The sequence below is a fragment of the Ascaphus truei genome, chromosome 1 (assembly GCF_040206685.1).
Source record: "Ascaphus truei isolate aAscTru1 chromosome 1, aAscTru1.hap1, whole genome shotgun sequence".
Classification (NCBI taxonomy): domain Eukaryota; kingdom Metazoa; phylum Chordata; class Amphibia; order Anura; family Ascaphidae; genus Ascaphus; species Ascaphus truei.
In genome coordinates, this window is record NC_134483.1 from 19975638 (window position 1) to 20002779 (window position 27142).

Consider the following 27142-nt stretch of genomic DNA (forward strand, 5'->3'; position numbering starts at 1 on the left):
ATTTAGGAGGTAAGTATCTAGGGAAGCAGAGGATCTCCGGAGCTTAAATTAACGGGGTTCTGCTGCGGAGACCCTATGCTTCAATCCTATGTAAAAATAAATAAATATATATTTATAGTTTAAAAAAAGGCTGAATTAATTACTTTTAGGAATCTCTGATGGGTCTCTGGACCAGGCAGACTTCTAGTTGGTTAGAGGGCCTTGTGTTTCAAACCTAATAATGCAGGATGGTGCAGCATGGTACAAAGCCATGCAGTACTGGTCCTTTTGGTAGCAAAGGGGTTAAGTAGACTATACTTCGTCTGAGATATAGAGACATTGTTCCCTTTTTTTATGCACCACATCAGAACTACAAAGGTTGCAAACACATCTAATGTGTCTTCAGTTGTGACAGCATAATTTTAGCTTAATTGAATGGCTACTTGCAAGCTTCAGTGTTTGTGGTGTATAATCAATGGATGTGTCCATTCTTCACGGAATCATGGATGTATAAAGTGAAGATTCATAGGATTAATTACCACCGCCACAGCAGTTTCATGGACACCGCACAACTGTGCACTCTCCTTTGTGGCATTCAGGCCTGCAGATGGATGAAACGCATCTAAAGAAACACCGGCTATTGTGTGATCCCGCTTTAGATTACCTGCTGGTTGATTTAAAGCATGTTCCATTAAGCAGCAGATAGAGGTTGCAGTTGCGCCTAGGACCAAAATGAACCAATGGCAGCAGTGTGGTGTACAGTACATTGTGGGGTACATTGTGGGGTACGTTGTGGTGTACATTGTGGTGTACATTGTGGGGTACATTGTGGGGTACATTGTGGTGTACATTGTGGGGTACATTGTGGTGTTCATTGTGAGGTACATTGTGGTGTACATTGTGGGGTACATTGTGGGGTAAATTGTGGGGTACATTGTGGTGCACATTGAGGGGTACATCGTGGTGTTCATTGTGGTGTACATTGTGGGGTACATTGTGGGGTACATTGTGGTGTATATTGTGGGGTACATTGTGGGGTACATTGTGGGGTACATTGTGGGGCTACAGTGGGCAGATTGATGCCTTTTGACAAAAACTAAAACACTGAGAAGTATTTTCAATCATTAAAGATAACGGACAATATGCGTTCGTTTGTCAAGACACAGAACCCACGGTTTACTCAACTCGTTGATTATTAATATATAATGATACATAATTCCTAAACCCCTAGCAGAACCAAAGTGGAATAATAAAAGCATGTCAAATGGGATACATCAGAGGCGGCCAACTCCAGTCCTCAAGGGCAACCAACAGGTCAGGTTTTAAAGTTATCCCTGCTTCAGCACAGAGGCTCAATCAGTAGCTGATCAATCAGCCACCGAGACACCTCAACTGAAGCCGTTGAGGACTTGATTTGGCCGCCCATGGGTTACATGTAGCTGATTGGCATCTTTTTGAAATTATTACTGAAAAGTATAAGTAATTTTTTTATTTTTACTTTTAATATCCTTGTAGTATCCAAATGCTTCGAAGGTTTTTTTTATTTATCACCTGTACCTAATCTCTTTTGTGATAAGGCAAAGGTCGTATATACCGGCACATTCTTGATCCGGCCTTTTATTTTTTTCCCCTCCATTTGTTGTATTGTTTAAACGAATTATAGTGCCGTCAGTCAAACAGATAAGAGGGAAGAACAATAATTACTAGCAAGATTGCACTTAAACGGACAAGAAGAAATGAGGAACTCATTAATTATTACACCGGAAACAAATATGGGGATGTTTCTCTTCAGGGCGACTACACCTTAATAAGAAAGCCAATTACATAGTTACGAAAGTTACATAGTTACATAGTGGATGAGGTTGAAAAAAGACATACGTCCATCAAGTTCAACCTGTGATGCATTTAGACGATAATTACCATGATACGTTTGCTTAGAACAAAAAGTAAACTTGTTTCGTATTATATGGGACGGCCACTTTAATAACTGATGGGGGAGAGCTATAAAATAAACACTGCCCGGGCACCTCTGTTTCAATCCCTTTTCTCCTCCGCAAGCCTCTCTGGCAGTGAAAGAGTTAAGATAGTGGGATCCCCTTAATGTACCAAACAGCTTCTTATTTTTGGGCACAAATTTGGAACAGGGAAATCTAATTTTAAGTTGTGCTTCTTTGTGCCTATAGAGCATTGACTGAGCCACTGATTGAGCCACCTGTGCTGAAGCAGGGATATCCCTAATACCTGGCCTGTTGGTGGCCCCTGAGGACTTTTTTTCTCTCTCTGGCGCACAGAAACGACTTCTGCGCTTGGCGTGCCATATAAATAGTATGCACTAAAAAAACAATGCTTCTGTGTGCCAAAATAATAGGAGAAAGTGCATCAAAAGCGTCCGCCAAGTTCAACTTGGCATGAATCCTAAATAAAGGCACTTTATAGTGTTAGAATCACGTTGCTATGTATCAAGTCAGCAATGTATTTGACACAGCATGAAAAACAAAGAGAACAATCCCTGCGCCTCTACCAATTAGGCTAAAATATAATAGTGATCTCATGAAGAAGGGTTCTACTCATCTGATCCTCCATATATCTCCGCCTTCATCTCTCGCTATGCACCTGCTCATCTCCTGCGCTCTTCCCTCAACTGTCTCCTTTCCACCCCTTTCACCTCTACTGCTCTCTCTCCCTTACTCCCTTTTCCCTCACTGCCCCTTACATGTGGAACTCCCTCAGTATACGCCAAGCACCTTCTCACCCCACCTTCAAGACAAACCTTAAAACTCACCTCTTAAATGTAGCATCCCAATAGTTTGGACCCCGGTCTACTATCACACACCCAAAGTCACTTCTACCAATGCCTGCCATCTACTGCACTTATTCCTTCACCTACTGTCTCTGTAAACTTATCATCACATCACTTAAATTGTAAGCTCTCTGGGGCAGGGATTTCCGTTTCTATTGTCTGATCTTATTTGTTGCACTTATTGTATTATAATTCACTGTACTGTATTGTCTCTCTGGTAAAGTGCTAAGTAAATATGTGGGCGCTATATAAATGATACATACATACATACATACATACATACATACATACATACATACACAGCAATGCTTGTGATTACTGATAATACCCACAATGAAACAGCATCTAGCTGGAGTTGCTAAAATGATGGTGGATGGTAAGCCCACTGTCTGGGATTCTGTAACAAAACCTGCCAACTGAAGGGCCCACCTCTGGTTTTGAATTCAGGGTTTGTAGGCATCGTTGCTGCTTTTACATTACTTTACAGGGAATTGTAGGCCTCCATTGGTGGCAAAAGTCCAGAAATGTCAACATCCAAAGACCAAATTCAGTGAGGGTTTTCGACCCAAAAGTTGAGTTTCAATGGAAAACATCTTTTAATGCATCATTGAAATCTATGAAAACCTTGATGCAAAAAATCAGTGAGACTGACTCCACACCAGGGGGTTCACTGAAAACAAGGGACGACAGGTCTGAAAGTGCTTCATAAGAGTGGAGCCTCACAGGTCATAGTGTAATAATATATATGCTCCAGTTTTCAATCCACCTCCACTTAGCAAAGAAGAGACACTTCCGTTTTCAGAGACTGTGCAGTAGCTACTTTTGCCATAAGCTTTGTCGGGGGTAACTTGGAAAGTTTCAAGACCTTCTCAGTTTGAAAATGTACAAATGCTGAAGGTTTTCAAGAAAAATAGACAGGGCCCCAGGCTAAAGTGTTTGCTGGAGAAGATGGGTTCAGATATATAAAAAGAATTCCGTTTTTGGCACACTGTCCGAATGCTGAAGTCTAAAGTCCCGAGAGCGCTTTGCCGCTATAAAAGGAATGACCGCTTTGCTCCTAGGCACGTGTTTATTAACAGCTTTGAAAAGGGGATTCAACAAGTTTCTTAGAGGTGGACTTAAAATGAAATGGTGTACATCAAGACATACATTTACCGAATTGTTGCCGTAATATTAAATGAAGTTCTGCTTCTTCTATCGAGGGATGAACTTGTGGCTCACAGAGCCTGCCGGACCTGAGTTCAATCTCAGCCAGAGACAGGATAGAATAGGCCTTCTTCTATCGGCTCCTGAATTTGGGACCGGAGACAGTCCGTGAGCAGCGAGGAGTGGGTATTTTAGCAGTTTCACATGTTTTGGTTTTTTTTGCAATGCAAAGCATGCCATCTGTTCTTTAAGGGACCGCTACACCTTAAAATTGATTTAGATTTGAATGCCTTTAAACGGCTGTTTTGAGAGCAGGAGTAATTTTCATGCTGCTCGGAGAGAGAGAGATATTAATTCTCAAGTGATTGGAAAATAGATTTGCTAACTTTAAACCAGCAGCCCGAAATGTCACCCTCTGCAGAAGAAAGTCATTGTTAGGTAATTTGTTAAATGGAAATCTTAAATTACTTTCTCGGCGCTGGAGTTTATTGGAGCGATATTGGATTATCAGCGCGGCATCGTTGTGTTTAGAGGGGTTTGTCCAGTTGTGTCTCTAATGAGAGGTACATGCATTTTAAAGACACAGTGACTCTTATACTGCCTGGTTTTAGATAAAGTAAAAGACGGAGTAGAAAGACTGTAGCAGCGATTCTCAAACTGTTGTCCATGGACCATCAATGGTACCCAGTGACTAGTAGTGGTAGTGGTCTTAGATATGGAGCTCACACCTGCAACCTATCACTGCTGAAGATTAGTTTGGGACATGTTGCTTATCATTAGTTTAACTAAATATATATGTTGCATACATTACTATATTGATGATCTAAGTATGGGATGGAAAAGTTTAAGATCCCCCCAATCTATAGTCGACTTGCACTTCAGCTATACAGCTAATCACAGTAACTACACAAACGTCTAAAGGAGGCCACCGTGGCTGCTTCTAGGGTCATAGCATCGAACCGAATGAAACTGGTCATAACGGCAGGATGTCCCAATTAAGGAGACACCCTGTCTTTATATGCATTTCATATGCAGTGGGGCATGGAGTGCTGTAGATGCATGGAGGTGGCAGGACTAGTCAGGAGGGAGGTGGAGATATCATTCAAACATTTTGAAGACAGAGGAGAGAAGGTCAACAATGGATAGAGTAGAGAGGCATACAGAAAGAGAAGGGTCTAGAGATAGGAGGGTAGGCTGACATTGGCTTGAGTGCAAGCTTACAGAAGAAAGCCAAGCCGGGAACAGACAGAAGAAAGTTGTTTGGCATGAATTGGAAAAGTAACAGCCATGGAGAAGAGGATGGGCGGGCAGGGTCTTGGGCTGAACGAAATTATGCAAAAAGGCTGGATTGTTGTAAGAATAAGGTGCCAATGACAAGCGATGGACAAGCAAAATCTGAAGGAGCCTGTAACAAGAGGAGCAGGAGATATGGTGTAGTAAATTAACTGGGGGTGAAGGAGACACATGAATGAAATAGGAGACTGAGTAGGTGGCCGGACGTCTTACTGTATCTCTCCATAAATAGGCTGGGAAGAGGTGACAGCAGTGTGCAGGTTGTCCAACATTGCTATAGTTTCCCGGCTGTAACATCACTGCCCAAATCACTGCTCAACCAAATATATATCAACCCCAAGCAGTGCAAGATGCAATGCACAAAGACCATCTGGCATGAGAAGATTGTGCAAAGACCACCTCAATATAACACTGCGTATCTCCTCTATCACTGTTTCTATCCTTATGACTCCAATCCCTTTTTTTTATCTTTCAGTGACCCCTGTCCCTCTTTCTTATCCTTGCACCCTACAGGAGAAACGCCGGCTCTAATTATGTTCTGTCCCCATCTCTGACTTCTATCCCAGGGGTGCTCAACCCCAGTCCTCAAACTCCCCCAACAGGTCACGTTTTCAGGACATCCCAGCTTCAGCACAGGCGGCTCAATCAGGGGCTCAGTCTGATTGAGCCGCCTGTGCTGAAGCAGGGACTGATTGAGCCACTTGTGCTGAAGATGGGATATCCCGAACACCTGACCTGCTGGCGGGATTGAAGACTGGAGTTGAGGACCCCACTACTCTCCCACAGAAAGCTGAACCCATAAGGAGATCTCCCCTATTAGTCAATAGCCCACGTTATAGAGAAGCAGGAAAAGTTCATCAGGGCGTTGAAGCCGTTTGGCGGTGGGGAGGACAGAAACGCAAAGCGTTGCCATGCCTGACAGTGCTATGAAAAGTACCATTACATGATACTGCAGCTTCATTCTCCAGGCGCGCACCTTGTATATAAACTGCTGTTTGAAAATGATGGCTTTATCATTTGCACTAATGCTGTGCAGACGTGACTGTATAAATAATGAAAGCCACGGCAAAAAGTAACGCTGAGCGTTCATGTTTTCCAGCTTTAACTCCTTTGGTGCCTGAGCGCCCAGCAAAACCTTGCTTTAGCCAAGGCTTGAACGCCTGTACGGCAATGAATGGGTTAAGATATTACATTGTGGTTTTTTTTTTTTCATTTAAAATCATGTTTTCATTAAGGAAAATAAACAACCTAAGCACATTTAGTGGTGATTTTCTGCTTACTGTACTTTGCAGCTCAAATCAATTGACTCCCCAATGTTGGTACCGATCCAAGTGAGGAAACTTATGAAGCATTATCACAGTCAATGTATACTAAGCAGTTTGAAATTGTGGCTGTGCCGTAATGATGCCCGTAAATCCCTAACACCTATGCAGATGGTAACATAAAGTGGCAGAGCTGTGCAGTTTGTCTTCCTCACAGTTACTGCGGCTATAATCAGCGCACTAATAGACAACAGCCTTTCCTTACCAAGCCGCATCTTCTTCTTCTAGGCCAACTCCAGGCCTCCTGGGCCACCAACAGACCAGGTTTTCAGGGTATCCCTGCTTCAGCGCAGGTGGCTCAATCCGAGTCTCAGTCGTAATGCAGGGGAGATCTAACCCACTTCAGCGTAAACCAGTGGGGGGTTTCTGCACCTTAGTGTTTGGCTTGAAGCCGACGCTGTCCGAGTCGTCCTTAACGTGAAGGAGTTTTCACGGGCAGATTACGGCAATTTCAAATATACGCCTCTCATGTCACTGGCTAAGTGTAGGAGTGTGTGAGTTATACAGGGGTGTGCAGGGAGCACAATCAATGGTTATAATGTCATTGTGACATACCAGGGGAAAGTCCAAACGTGTTACAACTTGTGTATTGTAACTCCATTATTCTAAAGTACCCGAGGTGGGGAAAAGAGGCGTATGTGTAAATATGTGGTTAAAAATGACAGCGGCATTGTTGATGGTGGCCATTTTAATATCCCACGGGAAAAAGGTGCCTTTCGTGGGATTTCTCCTTTACCCCGTATCACCGGGTGCTAGTGTCAGTAATTTTTGGCATTTACAATCACGAAGTACCACTACTTTTTATTTACTTATTTTTATTCTGTTTCGACGGCTTACATTTTGTACAAGTCTTTCAAATTTGTAGGATTTCTTGGCGTTCAGACACTGTGCCGCCGCTTTCTAAGTCCCTCCATCCACGGGCTTCCAAGTCATCTTCTAAAAGTCAGATTTGTCGATAGCCGCCCATGTCCGCAGAATAACCCGGCATTTATATTACATTGTGACTTCCAGGTTTTCTTTCCTCGGTGGTGATTGTATTTGCTCGCTGCAGATGATATTTTTTTTTTATCTAAACGGATGGCCTTTCCTCCTTTATGGTACAGCGACATTGCAAGTCAGCATCATTTCCCTGTTTAAGTATTGAATAAAATATGCAATTAACAGAAAGATATTTGGTCATGCCTGGTACAGTGAGCCAGGGAAAACAGCTGAATAATCTAGATCGGGGGCAAAGTGTCAGCACGGGGCGATGTACAAGAGAAATTGGAGTTGGGAAATATAGCTGAATGCACATCCCTTTCAGATTCAATACAAGAACTTTGTCCCCTGAGAATGTTTGTGTGAAGCAGCTTCCCAGACCCATACATTATAACGCACGTCACCAGGAGCACGGAGTTACATACCGCCAGGACGATCCCCCTTTGTTCGACAAACAGACCTCATTCACTTTCAAATTGCCTGTTGTTTAGTCACCGCGGTGCGATGAACCGGTTAACCCTCGTCGCACTCGCACTGCGAGTCTCCTGTGCCGGAGAGGCGATTAACCCTTTCAATGCCAAACGGAGCGGGAAGGCGTTGGAGAGAGTGGAGTTGACCCCCGTCAGTGTCAGAGGTGTCAGCAATGAATTGCAGAGTGGGGGATTCGGTCAGGAACGCGCAAGTCTCACCCCGTAAAAATAACCCGTTTTATTCTCTTGTTTTTATCCCTCCGATGCTTGTTTGAGACTAAGAAGAAGGTGTCATCTTTTTTTTTTTTTCAATGTTAGGGCAGAAATAGCCTTAACCGCCAGAAGTCAGAACGCAAATATATGATCTAAATTAGGGATGGCCAACTCCTGTCCTCAACCGGTCAGGTTTTCAGGGTATTCTTGCTTCTGTACAGGTGGCTCAGTCTGTGGCTCAGTCGAAGACCTGTGCTGAAGCAGGGGTATCCTGAAAAACCTAACCTGTCGGTAGCTCTTGAGGACTGGAGTTGGCCTCCCCTGATCTGAATTGTAGATCGGGCGCGTTCTTGCTGAGATAAGAAACCAATCCGAGAACATTCACAATGCCACGGATACAAGAATGCTGGATAATGTGATTTAACATTCAGGGACAAATATTGATGCAGTTTCATTTGAAAAGCAATTAAACATATAGAGGCATACCCCGCATTTACGTACGCAATGGGACCGGAGCATGTATGTAAAGCGGATATGTACTTAAAGTGAAGCACTACCTTTTCCCCACTTATCGATGCATGTACTGTACTGCAATCGTCCTATACATGCATAACTGAGGTAAATAACGCATGTGTAACAGGCTCTATAGTCTCCCCGCTTGCGCACAGCTTCGGTACAGGTAGGGAGCCGGTATTGCTGTTCAGGACGTTCTGACAGGTGCATGCGTGAGCTGGCGTTTGCCTATTGGGCGATATGTCCTTACTCGCGAGTGTCCTTAAGCCGGGATATGCCTGTACTGGAGTGTGGCAGATGATGTCCCATTGTGTTATAAGTGGGATTTCACCTTCAAATATCAGTCTAATTTAATGGTAAACAGAGAATTAAAACTACTACATTTGACTACTGATAATTCTCACAGTTCTCTAGTCTTTTTTGCACTACAATACTCTTATCAATAAACTTATGGCTGATCCATTGGTTTTGGTGTTCACAGTGCAGGTATTGAAATGATCTATTGATTACATGGGTGTAACATACATGGACCAGCCTCCCAGGCAAGGTGCTGATGGCTTTTCTAACTAATCCATATTTACAGTATGCATAAATACATAGCCAAGGACCCAGAAGAAGAAGAAGAGTGGACTGAGGTTCTGGGTGTCTTTCCAGTTTAAAAGCTTAGCCGCTGTTAAAGTAAACCTATCTGTTTCTAATTTTTCTCTAATCAGTACCTACAATAAAACACCTGCTATATTTCTTCGTATTACACATGTTACAATAATGACTGGTGTATGGATAAAAATGACATTTGGTGACATTTTCAGGAGAGCCTTATTTTTGTCATTGTTTTTCAAGGGAGAACCAAGATTTTACCCCCGACTTTTCAAGTTAGGAGATATAGCCTCACGCTTTCCTGGGTACCAGTGCAGCTTCTTATGCTAGATAGCTACAAGGCAGCTGGGGTCATTTCTCAGTCCTCCTGCTGCAAAACGGGGGCAGACACATGGCACCAAATGTATAAAATAAAACATTGCCATTAAAATAAATGTCTGCTGTCGGGAGACTTTGATAATGGCTTCCCAGGAATGGATTTATTAACCAGAAGCTTGGATTTCCTGAGATGTTCTTAGAGCAGTTCACAGATTTCAGCTTTTGGTCTCTTGTATTTGTTTGTCCATTAGCTCAGAGGTTCTCCACTCTTGTCCTCAAAACCGCCTAACAGGTCAGCTTTTAAGGATATCCCAGCTTCAGCACACGTGGCTCAATCAGTGGCTGTTTTTGAGACACTGATTGAGCCACCTGTGCGGAAGCTGGGATATCCTTAAAACCTGACCTGTTGGGGAGGTTTTGAGGACTGGAGTTGCAATAGCTCATAGATGTAGTAGGGGGTATGCAGTGTTGCCTGTTCTATCACTTCAAAAGCAAAATCATGAGTCATTCTGTTTCCCAATTAGTATACAGGACTGTGACAGTCTTCCAACTAAATACCGTGGTGTCATTCTTTGTTCCATGGAGACCAAAGGTTCCACAAAGGATACCTGGGTCTGACATTTCACTCTTCAGGACTTAGTTATTTTAATTTTTGCCAGATTTGTTTAAAGCGATATTTTTAAAAGGATATGAAAGGTTAAACTGTAACGTTACAAAGTAAATATAGCATAGCATGGTGTTAGTTTATTTAGGCAATATAAACCCAGCCCCAGCAGTAGTATGGGGTGGCATTAAGTCACAATAAAATTTTAGGGGATCCACAGAGTCACAATTGAATTCTGAAGGGTTCCTTGATCCTGAAAAGGTTGCACACAACTGAGCTAGTGATGAATGCGCTGCTGCTGTACTGCACAGGGAAGCCTGGTAAAGTGAATACGCTTGATGTACCTTTTAACTTATTTCCCCAAATATTCTGGGATTTGTAGCTTGTAATGCTGATAAGTGGGGATTTAAAACGAAGAATAGCTTATCCTATCTCCACAAAGCTGGAGCATTTACAAAACTTCTCCATCAGGGAAAATTCAATAGGTTTGATAGTTTATTCTGTATGCATGTTGGGTAAACTATCATGGCATGGATCTGTGATAAACACATCAGTGGAACATTGTGATATTGTGGCATGGATCTGTGATAAACACATCAGTGGAACATTGTGATATTGTGGCATGGATCTATGAAAAACACAACAGTAGAATATTGTGATGTTGTGGCATGGATCTGTTATAAACACAGCAGTAGAACATTGTGATGTTGTGGCATAGATCTGTTATAAACACAGCAGTGGAACATTGTGATGTCGTGGCATGGATCTGTGATAAACACAGCAGTAGAACATTGTGATGTTGTGGCATGGATCTGTTATAAACACAGCAGTAGAACATTGTGATGTTGTGGCATGGATCTGTGATAAACACAGCAGTGGAACATTGTGATGTTGTGGCATGGATCTGTGATAAACAGAGCAGTAGAACATCGTGATATTGTGGCATGGATCTGTGATAAACACAGCAGTGGAACATTGTGATATTGTGGCATGGATCTGTGATAAACACAGCAGTGGAACATTGTGATGTTGTGGCATGGATCTGTGATAAACACAGCAGTGGAACATTGTGATGTTGTGGCATGGATCTGTGATAAACACAGCAGTGGAACATTGTGATGTTGTGGCATGGATCTGTGATAAACACAGCAGTGGAACATTGTGATATTGTGGCATGGAGCTGTGATAAACACAGCAGTGGAACATTGTGATGTTGTGGCATGGATCTGTGATAAACACAGCAGTGGAACATTGTGATGTTGTGGCATGGATCTGTGATAAACACAGCAGTAGAACATTGTGATGTTGTGGCATGGATCTGTGATAAACACAGCAGGGGAACATTGTGATATTTGGCATGGATCTGTGATAAACAGAGCAGTAGAACATTGTGAGATTGTGGCATGAAACTGTGATAAACACAGCAGTGGAACATTGTGATGTTGTGGCATGGATCTGTGATAAACACAGCAGTGGAACATTGTGATGTTGTGGCATGGATCTGTGATAAACACAGCAGTGGAACATTGTGAGATTGTGGCATAGATCTGTGATAAACACAGCAGTGGAACATTGTGAGATTGTGGCATAGATCTGTGATAAACACAGCAGTGGAACATTGTGAGATTGTGGCATAGATCTGTGATAAACACAGCAGTGGAACATTGTGAGATTGTGGCATAGATCTGTGATAAACACAGCAGTGGAACATTGTGAGATTGTGGCATGGATCTGTGATAAACACAGCAGTGGAACATTGTGAGATTGTGGCATAGATCTGTGATAAACACAGCAGTGGAACATTGTGAGATTGTGGCATAGATCTGTGATAAACACAGCAGTGGAACATTGTGATGTTGTGGCATGGATCTGTGATAAACACAGCAGTAGAACATTGTGAGATTGTGGCATGGATCTGTGATAAACACATCAGTAGAACATTGTGATATTGTGGCATGGTTCTGTGATAAACACAGCAGTGGAACATTGTGAGATTGTGGCATGAAACTGTGATAAACACAGCAGTAGAACATTGTGATATTGTGCCATGGATCTGTGATAAACACAGCAGTGGAACATTGTGAGATTGTGGCATGAAACTGTGATAAACACAGCAGTAGAACATTGTGATGTTGTGGCATGGATCTGTGATAAACACAGCAGTGGAACATTGTGAGATTGTGGCATAGATCTGTGATAAACACAGCAGTGGAACATTGTGAGGTTGTGGCATGGATCTGTGATAAACACAGCAGTAGAACATTGTGAGATTGTGGCATGGATCTGTGATAAACACAGCAGTAGAACATTGTGAGATTGTGGCATGGATCTGTGATAAACACAGCAGTAGAACATTGTGAGATTGTGGCATGGATCTGTGATAAACACAGCAGTGGAACATTGTGAGATTGTGGCATAGATCTGTGATAAACACAGCAGTGGAACATTGTGAGGTTGTGGCATGGATCTGTGATAAACACAGCAGTAGAACATTGTGATGTTGTGGCATGGATCTGTGATAAACACAGCAGTAGAACATTGTGATGTTGTGGCATGGATCTGTGATAAACACAGCAGTAGAACATTGTGATATTGTGGCATGGATCTGTGATAAACACAGCAGTGGAACATTGTGAGATTGTGGCATGAAACTGTGATAAACACAGCAGTAGAACATTGTGATGTTGTGGCATGGATCTGTGATAAACACAGCAGTTGAACATTGTGAGATTGTGGCATGGATCTGTGATAAACAGAGCAGTAGGACATTGTGATGTTGTGGCATGTATCTGTGATAAACACAGCAGTAGAACATTGTGAGGTTGTGGCATGGATCTGTGATAAACACATCAGTGGAACATTGTGATATTGTGGCATGGATCTGTGATAAACACAGCAGTGGAACATTGTGATGTTGTGGCATGGAGCTGTGATAAACACAGCAGTGGAACATTGTGATGTTGTGGCATGGATCTGTGATAAACACAGCAGTAGAACATTGTGAGGTTGTGGCATGGATCTGTGATAAACACATCAGTGGAACATTGTGATATTGTGGCATGGATCTGTGATAAACACAGCAGTGGAACATTGTGAGATTGTGGCGTGGATCTGTGATAAACACAGCAGTGGAACATTGTGATGTTGTGGCATGGATCTGTGATAACCACAACAGTAGAACATTGTGAGATTGTGGCATGGATCTGTGATAAACACAGCAGTGGAACATTGTGAGATTGTGGCATGGATCTGTGATAAACAGAGCAGTAGGACATTGTGATGTTGTGGCATGGATCTGTGATAACCACAACAGTAGAACATTGTGATATTGTGGCATGGATCTGTGATAAACACAGCAGTGGAACATTGTGATATTGTGGCATGGATCTGTGATAAACACAGCAGGGGAACATTGTGAGATTGTGGCATGGAGCTGTGATAAACACAGCAGGGGAACATTGTGAGATTGTGGCATGGATCTGTGATAGACACAGCAGTGGAACATTGTGATATTGTGGCATGGATCTGTGATAAACACAGCAGGGGAACATTGTGAGATTGTGGCATGGATCTGTGATAGACACAGCAGTGGAACATTGTGATGTTGTGGCATGGATCTGTGATAAACACAGCACTGGAACATTGTGATATTGTGGCATGGATCTGTGATAAACACAGCAGTAGAACATTGTGATATTGTGGCATGGATCTGTGATAAACACAGCAGTAGAACATTGTGATGTTGTGGCATGGATCTATGATAAACACATCAGTAGAACAGTGTGAGATTGTGGCATGGATCTATGATAAACAGAGCAGTTGAACATTGTGATGTTGTGGCATGGATCTGTGATAAACACAGCAGTAGAACATTGTGATGTTGTGGCATGGAGCTGTGATAAACACAGCAGTGGATCATTGTGAGGTTGTGGCATGGATCTGTGATAAACACAGCAGTGGAACATTGTGATATTGTGGCATGGATCTGTGATAAACACAGCAGTAGAGCATTGTGATGTTGTGGCATGGATCTGTGATAAACACAGCAGTGGAACATTGTGAGATTGTGGCATGGATCTGTGATAAACATAGCAGTGGAACATTGTGATATTGTGGCATGGATCTGTGATAAACACATCAGTGGAACATTGTGATATTGTGGCATGGATCTGTGATAAACACAGCAGTGGAACATTGTGAGATTGTGGCATGGATCTGTGATAAACACAGCAGTGGAACATTGTGAGATTGTGGCATGGATCTGTGATAAACACAGCAGTGGAACATTGTGAGATTGTGGCATGGATCTGTGATAAACACAGCAGTGGAACATTGTGAGATTGTGGCATGGATCTGTGATAAACACAGCAGTAGAGCATTGTGATGTTGTGGCATGGATCTGTGATAGACACAGCAGTGGAACATTGTGAGATTGTGGCATGGATCTGTGATAAACACAGCAGTGGAACATTGTATTATTGTGACATGGAACTGTGATAAACACAGCAGTAGAACATTGTGATATTGTGGCATGGATCTGTGATAAACACAGCACTGGAACATTGTGATATTGTGGCATGGATCTATGATAAACACATCAGTGGAACATTGTGAGATTGTGGCATGGATCTATGATAAACACATCAGTGGAACATTGTGATATTGTGGCATGGATCTATGATAAACACATCAGTGGAACATTGTGATGTTGTGGCATGGATCTATGATAAACACAGCAGGGGAACATTGTGATATTGTGGCATGGATCTGTGATAAACACAGCAGTGGAACATTGTGAGATTGTGGCATGTATCTGTGCTAAACACATCAGTAGAACATTGTGAGATTGTGGCATGGATCTATGATAAACACAGCAGTAGAACATTGTGATATTGTGGCATGGATCTGTGATAAACACATCAGTAGAACATTGTGATGTTGTGGCATGGATCTATGATAAACACAGCAGTAGAACATTGTGATATTGTGGCATGGATCTGTGATAAACACAGCAGTGGAACATTGTGAGATTGTGGCATGAAACTGTGATAAACACATCAGTAGAACATTGTGAGATTGTGGCATGGATCTATGATAAACAGAGCAGTTGAACATTGTGATGTTGTGGCATGGATCTGTGATAAACACAGCAGTAGAACAATGTGATGTTGTGGCATGGATCTGTGATAAACACAGCAGTAGAACATTGTGAGATTGTGGCATGGATCTGTGATAAACACAGCAGTAGAACATTGTGATGTTGTGGCATGGAGCTGTGATAAACACAGCAGGGGAACATTGTAATATTGTGGCATGGATCTGTGATAAACACAGCAGTGGAACATTGTGAGATTGTGGCATGAAACTGTGATAAACACATCAGTAGAACATTGTGAGATTGTGGCATGGATCTATGATAAACAGAGCAGTTGAACATTGTGATGTTGTGGCATGGATCTGTGATAAACACAGCAGTAGAACAATGTGATGTTGTGGCATGGATCTATGATAAACACAGCAGGGGAACATTGTAATATTGTGGCATGGATCTGTGATAAACACAGCAGTAGAGCATTGTGATGTTGTGGCATGGATCTATGATAAACACAGCAGTAGAACATTGTGCTATTGTGGCATGGATCTGAGATAAACACAGCAGGGGAACATTGTGAGATTGTGGCATGGATCTATGATTAACACATCAGTGGAACATTTTGATATTGTGGCATGGATCTATGATAAACACAGCAGTAGAACATTGTGATATTGTGGCATGGATCTATGATAAACACAGCAGTAGAACATTGTGATATTGTGGCATGGATCTATGATAAACACAGCAGGGGAACATTGTGAGATTGTGGCATGGATCTATGATAAACACAGCAGTAGAACATTGTGATATTGTGGCATGGATCTATGATAAACACAGCAGTAGAACATTGTGATATTGTGGCATGGATCTATGATAAACACAGCAGTAGAACATTGTGATATTGTGGCATGGATCTATGATAAACACAGCAGGGGAACATTGTGAGATTGTGGCATGGATCTATGATAAACACAGCAGTAGAACATTGTGATATTGTGGCATGGATCTATGATAAACACATCAGTGGAACATTGTGATATTGTGGCATGGATCTATGATAAACACAGCAGTAGAACATTGTGATATTGTGGCTTGGATCTATGATAAACACAGCAGGGGAACATTGTGAGATTGTGGCATGGATCTATGATAAACACAGCAGTAGAACATTGTGATATTGTGGCATAGATCTGTGATAAACACAGCAGTAGAACATTGTGAGGTTGTGGCATGGATCTGTGATAAACACATCAGTGGAACATTGTGATATTGTGGCATGGATCTATGATAAACACAGCAGTAGAACATTGTGAGGTTGTGGCATGGATCTGTGATAAACACAGCAGTGGAACATTGTGAGATTGTGGCATGGATCTATGATAAACACAGCAGTAGAACATTGTGATTTTGTGGCATGGATCTGTGATAAACACAGCAGTGGAACATTGTGAGATTGTGGCATGAAACTGTGATAAACACAGCAGTAGAACATTGTGATGTTGTGGCATGGATCTGTGATAAACAGAGCAGTTGAACATTGTGATGTTGTGGCATGGATCTGTGATAAACACAGCAGTTGAACATTGTGATGTTGTGGCATGGATCTGTGATAAACACAGCAGTAGAACATTGTGATATTGTGGCATGGATCTGTGATAAACACAGCAGTGGAACATTGTGAGATTGTGGCATGAAACTGTGATAAACACAGCAGTAGAACATTGTGATATTGTGGCATGGATCTGTGATAAACACAGCAGTGGAACATTGTGAGATTGTGGCATGAAACTGTGATAAACACAGCAGTAGAACATTGTGATGTTGTGGCATGGATCTGTGATAAACAGAGCAGTTGAACATTGTGATATTGTGGCATGGATCTGTGATAAACAGAGCAGTTGAACATTGTGATGTTGTGGCATGGATCTGTGATAAACAGAGCAGTGGAACATTGTGATGTTGTGGCATGGATCTGTGATAAACAGAGCAGTGGAACATTGTGAGATTGTGGCATGGATCTATGATAAACACAGCAGTAGAACATTGTGAGGTTGTGGCATGGATCTGTGATAAACACAGCAGTGGAACATTGTGAGATTGTGGCATGGATCTATGATAAACACAGCAGTGGAACATTGTGATATTGTGGCATGGATCTGTGATAAACACAGCAGTAGAACATTGTGATGTTGTGGCATGGATCTGTGATAAACACAGCAGTTGAACATTGTGATGTTGTGGCATGGATCTGTGATAAACACAGCAGTAGAACAATGTGATGTTGTGGCATGGAGCTGTGATAAACACAGCAGTGGATCATTGTGAGGTTGTGGCATGGATCTGTGATAAACACAGCAGTGGAACATTGTAATATTGTGGCATGGATCTGTGATAAACACAGCAGTAGAGCATTGTGATGTTGTGGCATGGATCTATGATAAACACATCAGTAGAACATTGTGAGATTGTGGCATGGATCTATGATAAACAGAGCAGTTGAACATTGTGATGTTGTGGCATGGATCTGTGATAAACACAGCAGTAGAACAATGTGATGTTGTGGCATGGATCTATGATAAACACAGCAGGGGAACATTGTAATATTGTGGCATGGATCTGAGATAAACACAGCAGGGGAACATTGTGAGATTGTGGCATGGATCTATGATTAACACATCAGTGGAACATTTTGATATTGTGGCATGGATCTATGATAAACACATCAGTGGAACATTGTGATATTGTGGCATGGATCTATGATAAACACAGCAGTAGAACATTGTGATATTGTGGCATGGATCTATGATAAACACAGCAGTAGAACATTGTGATATTGTGGCATGGATCTATGATAAACACAGCAGTAGAACATTGTGATATTGTGGCATAGATCTGTGATAAACACAGCAGTAGAACATTGTGAGGTTGTGGCATGGATCTGTGATAAACACATCAGTGGAACATTGTGATATTGTGGCATGGATCTATGATAAACACAGCAGTAGAACATTGTGAGGTTGTGGCATGGATCTGTGATAAACACAGCAGTGGAACATTGTGAGATTGTGGCATGGATCTATGATAAACACAGCAGTAGAACATTGTGATATTGTGGCATGGATCTGTGATAAACACAGCAGTGGAACATTGTGAGATTGTGGCATGAAACTGTGATAAACACAGCAGTAGAACATTGTGATGTTGTGGCATGGATCTGTGATAAACAGAGCAGTTGAACATTGTGATGTTGTGGCATGGATCTGTGATAAACACAGCAGTAGAACAATGTGATGTTGTGGCATGGAGCTGTGATAAACACAGCAGTGGATCATTGTGATATTGTGGCATGGATCTGAGATAAACACAGCAGTGGAACATTGTGATATTGTGGCATGGATCTGAGATAAACACAGCAGTGGAACATTGTGATGTTGTGGCATGGATCTGAGATAAACACAGCAGTGGAACATTGTGATATTGTGGCATGGATCTATGATAAACACATCAGTGGAACATTGTGATATTGTGGCATGGATCTATGATAAACACAGCAGTAGAACATTGTGATATTGTGGCATGGATCTGTGATAAACACAGCAGTGGAACATTGTGAGATTGTGGCATGAAACTGTGATAAACACAGCAGTAGAACATTGTGATGTTGTGGCATGGATCTGTGATAAACACATCAGTAGAACATTGTGAGATTGTGGCATGGAGCTGTGATAAACACAGCAGTGGATCATTGTGAGATTGTGGCATGGATCTGTGATAAACACAGCAGTAGAGCATTGTGATGTTGTGGCATGGATCTATGATAAACACAGCAGTAGAACATTGTGCTATTGTGGCATGGATCTGAGATAAACACAGCAGTGGAACATTGTGATATTGTGGCATGGATCTATGATAAACACATCAGTGGAACATTGTGATGTTGTGGCATGGATCTGTGATAAACACAGAAGTGGAACATTGTGATATTGTGGCATGGATCTGTGATAAACACAGCAGTGGAACATTGTGAGATTGTGGCATGGATCTGTGATAAACACAGCAGGGGAACATTGTGAGATTGTGGCATGGATCTATGATAAACACATCAGTGGAACATTTTGATATTGTGGCATGGATCTATGATAAACACATCAGTGGAACATTGTGAGATTGTGGCATGGATCTATGATAAACACATCAGTGGAACATTGTGATATTGTGGCATGGATCTGTGATAAACACATCAGTGGAACATTGTGATGTTGTGGCATGGATCTATGATAAACACAACAGTAGAACATTGTGAGATTGTGGCATGGATCTATGATAAACACATCAGTGGAACATTGTGATGTTGTGGCATGGATCTATGATAAACACAACAGTAGAACATTGTGAGATTGTGGCATGGATCTGTGATAAACACAGCAGGGGAACATTGTGAGATTGTGGCATGGATCTGTGATAAACACAGCAGTGGAACATTGTGAGATTGTGGCATGGATCTGTGATAAACACAGCAGTAGAACATTGTGATGTTGTGGCATGGATCTATGATAAACACAGCAGTAGAACATTGTGACATTAACAAGAATAACATTGTTTCTTATTTCCTCTTTCAAGCTCTTCACATCCAGACATTTTATGGCCCATCGGGAGGAAAAGCATTGTGGACCTCTCCTTGACCACTTCTAGAGGTGTGGTTGATCATGTTGACTTTGAATTTAGACACTGCTTGCTTACACACTAAAACATAACTAGGCTCAGAGATGTAGACTAGAAGTGTTATTGGTAGAAACATTAATAGTCCTGGCACCCAAAGAGAGTAAAACAAGATATCTGTAACGATAGTCATTCACAGCTTCATTTATAAGGGCCTGTATATCTGTAACTACTCAACCACTTAACTAAACATGGCCAAGTAGATGGCAGTGTCGCACAAAGTGGCCTTGTATGCAAAGCAGAGTTGCCAGCATTATGTGACTAATGAAAAAATTCACAGGCCCTGGGTGATGGCAGAAAGTCCCCTTCCAAATAGTGGCTTGTACTGAGCAGAAATAAAGTCAGACGACTGCACTCCTTACCAATAAAGCCATCTCGTATTTAGAAAATAAGCAATGCGTAGAAAGACAAAATGTCAAATAGCCGTGGTTTCGTGGCCCTAGCGTGGGTCCCTGCTGATGGCCATGCATGGGGGCCAAAAACGCAGGCGTGGGGCATTTGACACTCCAAGCATTTATAATGTAATAAAGCACTAAATAGCTTTATTGATAAGGAGTGCAGTAGTCCTTCTTGGTTCTTGTATACAAATCAGACACTGTAGGGGTCACACGAAAGTCAATAGAATAACTATTTCGCTGCCAGAAGTGTTGCAGGCCCCTCTGGTAACTAAGGGGTTAACATAAAAGTTATCCCGCTAAACTCCTCAGAAACACTAACTTTTTTCTGCAGCATTGCCCTCCCCCTCCAGCCACCCCCCTCCCCCCCAGCAAAATCAACTTCTCAAAAATCAACATCTGACACTCTGCTTCCTAACGAGGCAGTTATTGGTTTCCAAGGCAATCTCTGGCACCTACTGCCTTTTAAAATCTAATAATAATTGAATGTGGGGAAAGAAAGCCAAATGAAGAAAAGGGGATTGGATAAAAGAGAACCTTATACTGCGGAGGGAATTTCTTTGGCAGTGATTATCTTACTAATTGATGAGCACATTGCATGACAAAATTCACAAGGCAATCCTTGTACTTAGCGCTAAAGCTAGGAGCAATGTAGACAACTATACCTCCTCGGCTCTCACTGTCCGCTGGTTTCACCTGGATTGGTCTGTTCATCTGAAAAAAAAACATGAAAGAGGAGCCACATTAGAGTCGTTAACAGCACAGGTGATTAAAAGTGCAAAATCTTCCAAAACTTGTTTGATATAGTTCACAGTTGTAGGTCATATGATGCATACAACATCATTGTTGGAATATTGCAGAACATCCCACCAGAGGATGAGCTTTCTACATCTGTATTGGTGAAGGCTACATTTGCTGTAGGCATCTGGCCAAAGTTTCTGTAAAGACCAGACGACTTCCTGAAATGTCAGTCAACCGTCCGGGCCTCCTAAAGAGTGTCCAGAAATTCCCAATCCGTCCTAACATAGAGACCTTTGAAGATGCTCCCCGCAGGTTTGTGACTCCCTCTGGGTGAAGAGTCTCAGAGATGCTCTGCAGCTGCCGTCATGAGACTTCTCCTTCCCATGGGGACATGCAGAGAGCAGCTGAGAGTCACAAGGAGCATCAGTTACAGCAAAGGTTTCTTTAGTGACCTGGCCAAGGGTGAAAGGTCAACTATGCACCATGATCAAAGATGGTGTTCTTCATACATAGGATTCGAGTTTACAGAGGTTTCGAAACTGCCCAGGTTTCTCCTTCACGTTGGCTTTTAAAAGCTCTGTAAACCATAATGTTACCTATGATGAGCCCATCAATTACCGGTACTCTCTTTTTGGTCCATTAAAGTATTATCAAAAACAATAAATCTACAAAAAGACCCAGAAAAACTAAAAAAAATAAAAAAAAACCTCTACAAATCTTCAGCACCTAAGAAAGTTGGTATTAAAAAAAAGGTCAAATAAAGTTTATGTAGAAAGCTTCAACAGATTTATTGAAGGTTAAAATTGGGTTATCCTAGAATGCACCCTAAAGGATTTGATGCATTTTTCAACATAGACAAAAGATACACAAAATAAATAAATGCAATGTTTGCGGGTTGAAGTTGACACTCTATACCACATGCACGGACTGAATTTTCTGAATATTCATAGCAGATATGTTACCATTTTTATTGCAACTCAAATTTGTTACAAGTTAATTGAGTTTAATGACCCATACAAGTTACACAAAGACCGATTCATTTAATCAAAAGACAGAAACACATACTTATCCCTTGTACAGAACATTTTAAAAATTGTTACCATGCATTCCAAATATATATTTTTCCCAGATCGGAGACTATGTAAGTATGAGTTTCAGAGAGAAATATATTTAGCGAGAAAATCTTACTAAGTATTGTGCTTCTTTAGTTAAAGGACATGTCCATATATATTAAGTTACAATAGCCAATTACTGCATCTCCACAAATATTCACTGTACAATACATACATTAAAGCCTATAAACAAAGCTTCAAAAGATTTATAGAAGGTTAAAATTGGGTTATCAGAATGCACCCTACATGATTTGATGCACTTTTCAACATAGCCAAAAGTTACCCAATGCATTTATAGAGCTTCCAAACTGATCCATTAAAATAATCTCACAGATCCCACCAGGAATCTATACTTTATCCATGTCAACATCTTCTTGGTCTACTCTCAGCATATCCGCAATAGCTATATTTCCACCTCTGGTAGTTGGTTTCTGTTTAGAGATGTGTAAAACTTTCCCTTGAGTTTGTGAACCAGGTAAAATTTGCCCTTTCTGAGTCTCGATAAAAGCCGGGGCTGAGCTCCCAAGCGATTTGCCAAAGCGCTGCATCAGTTTAACATGCTAATTTGCTAAATTCTTTAAACTCACTAGATTCGCTTGCGGATTTATGACATTTTTTAAATCGCTAGATTTGATTAATGCCGAGACTATAAACACTGCAAAAAAACAACCATGGCGTGCTATTCCTCCGTCAACCTTTTGGCTGTTCTTTGTACTGTGTAAAGTGGTGTGGCCACACCAATGGCTATTAGCACGCTTAAAAAATATATTTTTGTGTACAGTACATGCTCTTTTGTATGTTCTTTTGTTTTGGATGGAAACCATAAACACACAACAATGGTTTGCTCCCAGCTTGGTAATAATTTGGCAACATTATTATCCCTTTGAGACTTGGTGAATCGAATTTGGGGATAAAACACTTACAATTTCGCAAATGCATTCTGAACAATTTCCTCCCACCGACCGCACATAACTCTTATCACCGGAGATCTAACTCCAAAAGACTGTTGACGGTCCCAAGGTTCAACAAAGTATCCGGCCGCTCCTCCTTCTCTTACTGTGCACCTCACAACTGGAACAATCTACCAGAGACTCTCACAGCCGCCACCAGTTCTTTCAAAACCAAAGCTGTCTCACATATTAATCTGGTCTGTAACTGCTACATACGCCTATAATATAAATGATCTTTAACTGTTTATGAACTGTCTTTATATATCATGTATAACCCTGTTCATTTAATGTAACCATGTATTGTTATCATAACTCTGTGCCCCGGACATATGTGAAAACGAGAGGTAACTCTCAAAGTATCACTTCCGGGTAAAACATTTGTATACAAATAAATTAAATTAAAAGCCACACATTCAAAGAGAGAGAACAGAAGCTAATCAGTAAGAAACTGTGTGCAAGCGAGTAAAGATCACTCTGACAAGGAAATAAACTATGTAGAGAACAGCAAACAAACCGTGTGATTTCAGTGCTGGAAATGCCTTCAACGCATTTACAGAGCTCTGCAAGAGTTAAAAGAAATGAAATCGATAGTACAGTACATCCTAATTGATGCACTTGACAATTTAAATTTTTTATGGAGTCCAGTGCCCGTAATGAAAATTGAGATCATCTTGACATGAAATACACTAATTATCGGGTGGAACGCTGAAAGGGAAGTAATTAAGATCTCCCGCTCTGAGTTTTTGCGAAGGAGGAAGGATCTGCAAGTGACGAGGTGGTGCATGGGTGTAGATTGAAATATGGACTTTTAATTGTCGGAGAATGGACTGCGAGGGATTTTGCAGTCCTCACTTTCCACCGAGACTGCACTATATTGTGTTTCTGGACAGTTACAGTTGAATGCCAGTTCTTGTTTTATTTTTTTTATGGATTTTGTACGTATTTTGGACAAAGGAGACATTCTCTATGAGATCTCCTTCTCAAAAATAAAATAATGATGTGTGTGTATATATATATATATATACACTTATGATAAAACATTGGATTAATGCTACCTTGTTGGGCTACTGACAATATAGTGCTTGAGGCATTGAAGGGGTTAATGCGCCTTGCATTGTGCTTTTAGAGTTCATTTTAGGGGTACAGTACATGTTTAAAAAAGCTATTACACAAACCTAAAATGATGACATACAGTACATGTCATGTCAGGGAAGCTGTTGTTTGTCTGATTTCTCCCTCTGAAGAATGTTTGTTATTTAAAATAGTAATAAAAGCTGCAGACTTTTTCCACAAACAACTCCATTTGTGAGGCTGTTCAAAATATCTACATCTCTACAGTAAGTAAAAAAATGTATTTCCGCTTTCATCTTCTTAGCATGACCCTTTGGGATTATGTATCAAGGCAAGTTTGGAGCAAAACCAACACCATTTTCACCCTGCCCCTAAGTGTCAAAGCATTTCACTCCAATTTTGCCCCATCTACCCCAGTTTACACATTGGGGAGAGTCAGTAGGAGGAGTTGGGGAGGAGTTACATGGTGCACAGATTATAATGAGATGTATAACATTCTGCGTCTCTGCCCCATCTTGCAACTTGGGGAGAGTCAGTGGGAGGAGTTGGGGGAGTTACATGGTGCACAGATTATAATGAGATGTATAACATTCTGCGTCTCTGCCCCATCTTGCACCTTGGGGAGAGTCAGTGGGAGGAGTTGGGGGAGTTACATGGTGCACAGATTATAATGAGATGTATCACATCCTGCGTCTCCGCCCCAGCATGCACCTTGGGGAGAGTCAGTAGGAGGAGTTGGGCAGGATTTACATGGGCACAGATTATAATCAGATGTATCACATCCTGCGTCTCTGCCCCAGCATGCACCTTGGGGGGAGTCAGTATGAGGAGTTGGGGGAGTTACATGGGGCATAGATTATAATCAGATGTATCACATCCTGCGTCTCTGCCCCAGCATGCACCTTGGGGAGAGTCAGTAGGAGGATTTGGGGATAGTTGCATCATGCACAGATTATAATGAGATCTATCACATTCTGGGTCTTCCTGTGCGTCTCTGTTTCCCTTTTATTTGCCACCCCCCAATCCTCCGTCTGTGAAGGGTGTAAGTGTAACATTCTGCATCAGATGTAAGAAACAGATCTTACCTAGGCCGCAGCTTTGCTCCAAAAACCGGAGCGCTGTGTCAGAACTTTCTTTGCTCTATGCAGATACATAGACCCATTTGCCCTGAGGCTCCTTCTCTGAAAGATGTTTCCTTCCTGGACCAAGTATTTGAAATGCTCAACTATACAGTATGTCCATTACCCCCGTTTCTGTAAACTTTTTTTTACTGTACCTCTATGCAAATTAAAGTAAACCCAACCCATTTGTGTGTGTAAATAATGGGGTTTGTTTCAGGAATAGGTGAGAAAACAGGTTAGTGAAGGACCCCCTAAAAACATTGCTGCTTTGTCAACCTATAGCTAGAACTGCTGCTGTAGACTACCAGGACAGGTATTGATTAAAGCAACTGAGAGCTACCACATACAGTACGTCTTTTTATGAAGTATGAGAAAATATCACAGAGCTGGAAGGGCCTGACCCATACAAATCAAATCACTCACAACGCCAGGTCTTTCCCCAATGAATTAGTGTGGCTGGCAATCCCCTATACAAAAGGTTTTTTTCCATATATCACATGAATCACATCATGATCCATCCATCTAAGTATCGATTCTTCTTTCCGCTTTACGTATCCACTAGATATGGATATACAGAAAGGCCAGGGGTTCAGCTCGGGTTCAGCTGCAAACCATTTGGCTTTGAATTCTAAGTACTTGTACATTCTTTTAATTTATTGCGCTTCCAGCAAGGCTCAGACAGCCACACTGATGCAAACTCTGCTCAGCTGCTTTCAAATAAATCTGACAGTGCTGTGTTCTGCATTTCTGCAGGGTGTTTCCCATTCACTCTCACAAACTTTGGCTACAACCAACTATCTGAGCTACTCCCAACTTATGATCACAAGCATATCAATGCTGTGTTTAAATCAAAGGTTTTGGTCCAATCCAGAAAACTTCCAAAAATGTTGAGTAGTAAATGGAAACAAAGCTGACTGTACTCCTAAGCTCTATAACTCCTGACTACTTATATTTAACAAACACTGTATCTGCTTTCTGTGGACTGTGATTCTACATCTACAGACAGTCTTCGGTTATCCAACGGAATCCGTTCTGGAAGTAGCGTTGGATAGTGAAACCGGTGTAAAGTGAGTCCCATGTTAATCAGTGGCGGTGAGCGTTGGATAACACATTCAGGCGTCAGATAACGCATTACAGCGTTGAAAAATGGCCCTTTGGGTTGCATTGTAAAGCGTTGGATATGCCATTGATTGTAAAGTGAAACGTTGGATAACGAGGACTACCTGTATGTGTACCAAGGTGTCAGAGCATTGGAGAGCTCCGTTGCCTATTTCCTGCTCTGACTGGTTGAATCTCTAAACCAGTGTTTTCAACCATGGATCCTAGGAACTCTTGGGTTCCCCGGGCATCCCTAAAGGGTTCCCTGCAATTTTCTGGTCAATTGAAAATTGTAACAAATACAGAAGAATTTACAATGCATCTGACCTCATCATTGCTATTAGAAAGGGTTGAGGTTCCTTACAATGTATCTGATCTCAGAGTTGCTATTAGAGATGGTTGGGGGTTCCTCAGAATTTCACTTAGGGTTTCTTAAACAAACGAAGGTTGGAAACCACTGCTCTAAACCTTAGGCTAATTACAGTAGTTGGGGGGGGGGGGAAGGGGATTGATCACATACGGTATTTACTACGTGTAAACCAAACAAAGAAGATCTGTTAGATGATCATTGGGTGACCTTACGACTGTTCCTGCACGTCATTATTTC

The 27142-nt window shown here is 41.6% G+C and overlaps 1 protein-coding gene across 15 annotated transcripts in view; it reads right to left on the minus strand.

Annotated features, from left to right (window-relative positions):
- CELF4 (CUGBP Elav-like family member 4) overlaps positions 1-27142 on the minus strand; it is a 1026742-nt gene that overhangs the window by 394869 nt on the left and 604731 nt on the right. For all 15 annotated transcript variants that reach the window (XR_012798727.1, XM_075585050.1, XM_075585138.1 and 12 more), the window contains exon 3: positions 21108-21156. Coding sequence is in view for 14 of the 15 variants with exons in the window: in XM_075585050.1 (XP_075441165.1) it covers positions 21108-21156 (49 nt within the window). In the remaining variant the exon portion in view is untranslated. The remainder of the gene's footprint in view (positions 1-21107; positions 21157-27142) is intronic.